This window comes from Tigriopus californicus, chromosome 7, assembly GCF_007210705.1.
Source record: "Tigriopus californicus strain San Diego chromosome 7, Tcal_SD_v2.1, whole genome shotgun sequence".
Lineage (NCBI taxonomy): Eukaryota > Metazoa > Arthropoda > Copepoda > Harpacticoida > Harpacticidae > Tigriopus > Tigriopus californicus.
In genome coordinates this window covers 813,142-814,628 of record NC_081446.1, presented here as the reverse complement: position 1 = coordinate 814,628, position 1,487 = coordinate 813,142, and the positions used below count along the sequence as shown (strand labels likewise).

The 1,487-nt window shown below is 37.4% G+C and overlaps 1 protein-coding gene across 1 annotated transcript in view; it reads left to right on the top strand.

Moving 5' to 3' along the window:
* The first annotated feature begins 1,136 nt into the window (after positions 1 to 1,136).
* LOC131883342 (E3 ubiquitin-protein ligase HERC2-like) overlaps positions 1,137 to 1,487 on the top strand; it is a 30,762-nt gene continuing 30,411 nt past the window's right edge. Inside the window, exon 1 of the mRNA XM_059230795.1 lies at positions 1,137 to 1,157. Within this exon, the coding sequence (XP_059086778.1) occupies positions 1,137 to 1,157 (21 nt within the window). The remainder of the gene's footprint in view (positions 1,158 to 1,487) is intronic.

Sequence of the window (1,487 nt, the reverse complement as noted above, 5' to 3'; positions counted from 1 at the left end):
CATGGCCTTCGTCTTGATTGTATTGACTTGCGGGTACACATTTTTGAAGCAAATCATGAACAGTTTGCATGTGGTGGGCAAAATTTGTCGCTTATGGTGAAAATTGCTGATATTGCCTTTGGCTTGCTCTCTCGTGAATTACATCCTTCTCTTCATGACAGTAGACATATCAAACAGATCACAACACCTGGTGAAGTAAATCACTATCATCTACCGCACTTTGAAACAGTACGCAGTTAGCGAAATTTGAATTGTCGGTAGTAAGGCATTCTCGGTGCCATTTTTTTCTTTTGACAGTTTTCTGTTTCTTTTGTTATTGGTTACCAGGGATGTCATCCACATATCAATACTGGGACAAAGTATGAACGTATTCTTACTTATTCATTCTCAAAATTATTTAACATGGCTCAATATAAAGCAGTTTTGTAGGTTACCAAGCACAATAAATTTCTAAAGGCAAGGGATATCTTCTTTTGAATGGTATTCAACCTATACATAACTGGTATAATGTTTATCTAGATCTCGCAAGTCTGTAGGGTTGAAATTTACTAAGGTGTAAATGCCAAATGATTGAAAGAATTTTTTTTAAAGGCACAGCAATTTAACATTTTGTCAGCATAAAGATGATAGAGCAGGCCGATTTGCCGGGAAGCTCGTTCGCAGTCCATATTTCTAGAAGTCCGTGGCTTGCCCAAGTTCTAGTACTTGGCCAAGCTTTGCTTGTTAACAAGTAGAACTTGGGTGTATGTGATGACTTGCTACTTGCCCTATTCTGATCAGTAGCTCCATTAGACAACATCTAAGGATGGTTTCGAAGTTTTCAAATGGTTCAAAAAAGAAGTTTTGGACGGCTTTGATGGCAAGCGAGTAAAAAAATGTCTTTTAAATGAGACAGGATAAGGCTAAAATTTAGTATTAACTTTGGCGTTGCAAATTGGCCTCTTACCTGAATTCTGAGCAAAGTTTTGGAAGGTTCACTTGGAATCTAAAACAAAGTGTTTGAAATTCACGGTGGTGTTTTACATTTGAGCTTTGAGACTTTCAATAGGCCAAAAACTTTCTATATTGTCAAAGGATGAGATACATGTAACTTAATATTTTAAATTGGCCAAGCCAATTGTCTTAGAGGCTTAAACATGAACATATCTATGGTCATTGTAGGTGAGTCTTGAATTAGAGGCATTATTTCCATAATGCCAAATTGGTTCAATCTGAGCTTAAAAAGGTCTGATTGATGACCCTGAAATGAGACGTTTTCTCTCATGAGCTACACCGTCCTGGAAACCACAGTGCCATCTTATTAGGTCAGACTTTTTGACAACTTGATTGTTTCAGAGATTTTGCATTGTGTATACATCTTTGAGCTTCCTTTCAGTAAGAAACGACATATGCTGGTTACGATTTCTCTCCAACAGGGCCAGAGCTGCTTTAAACCAATCCCAAATTCTGAGTTACTTCTACTAGTGCTGAAATCAGCAGAAATGGAA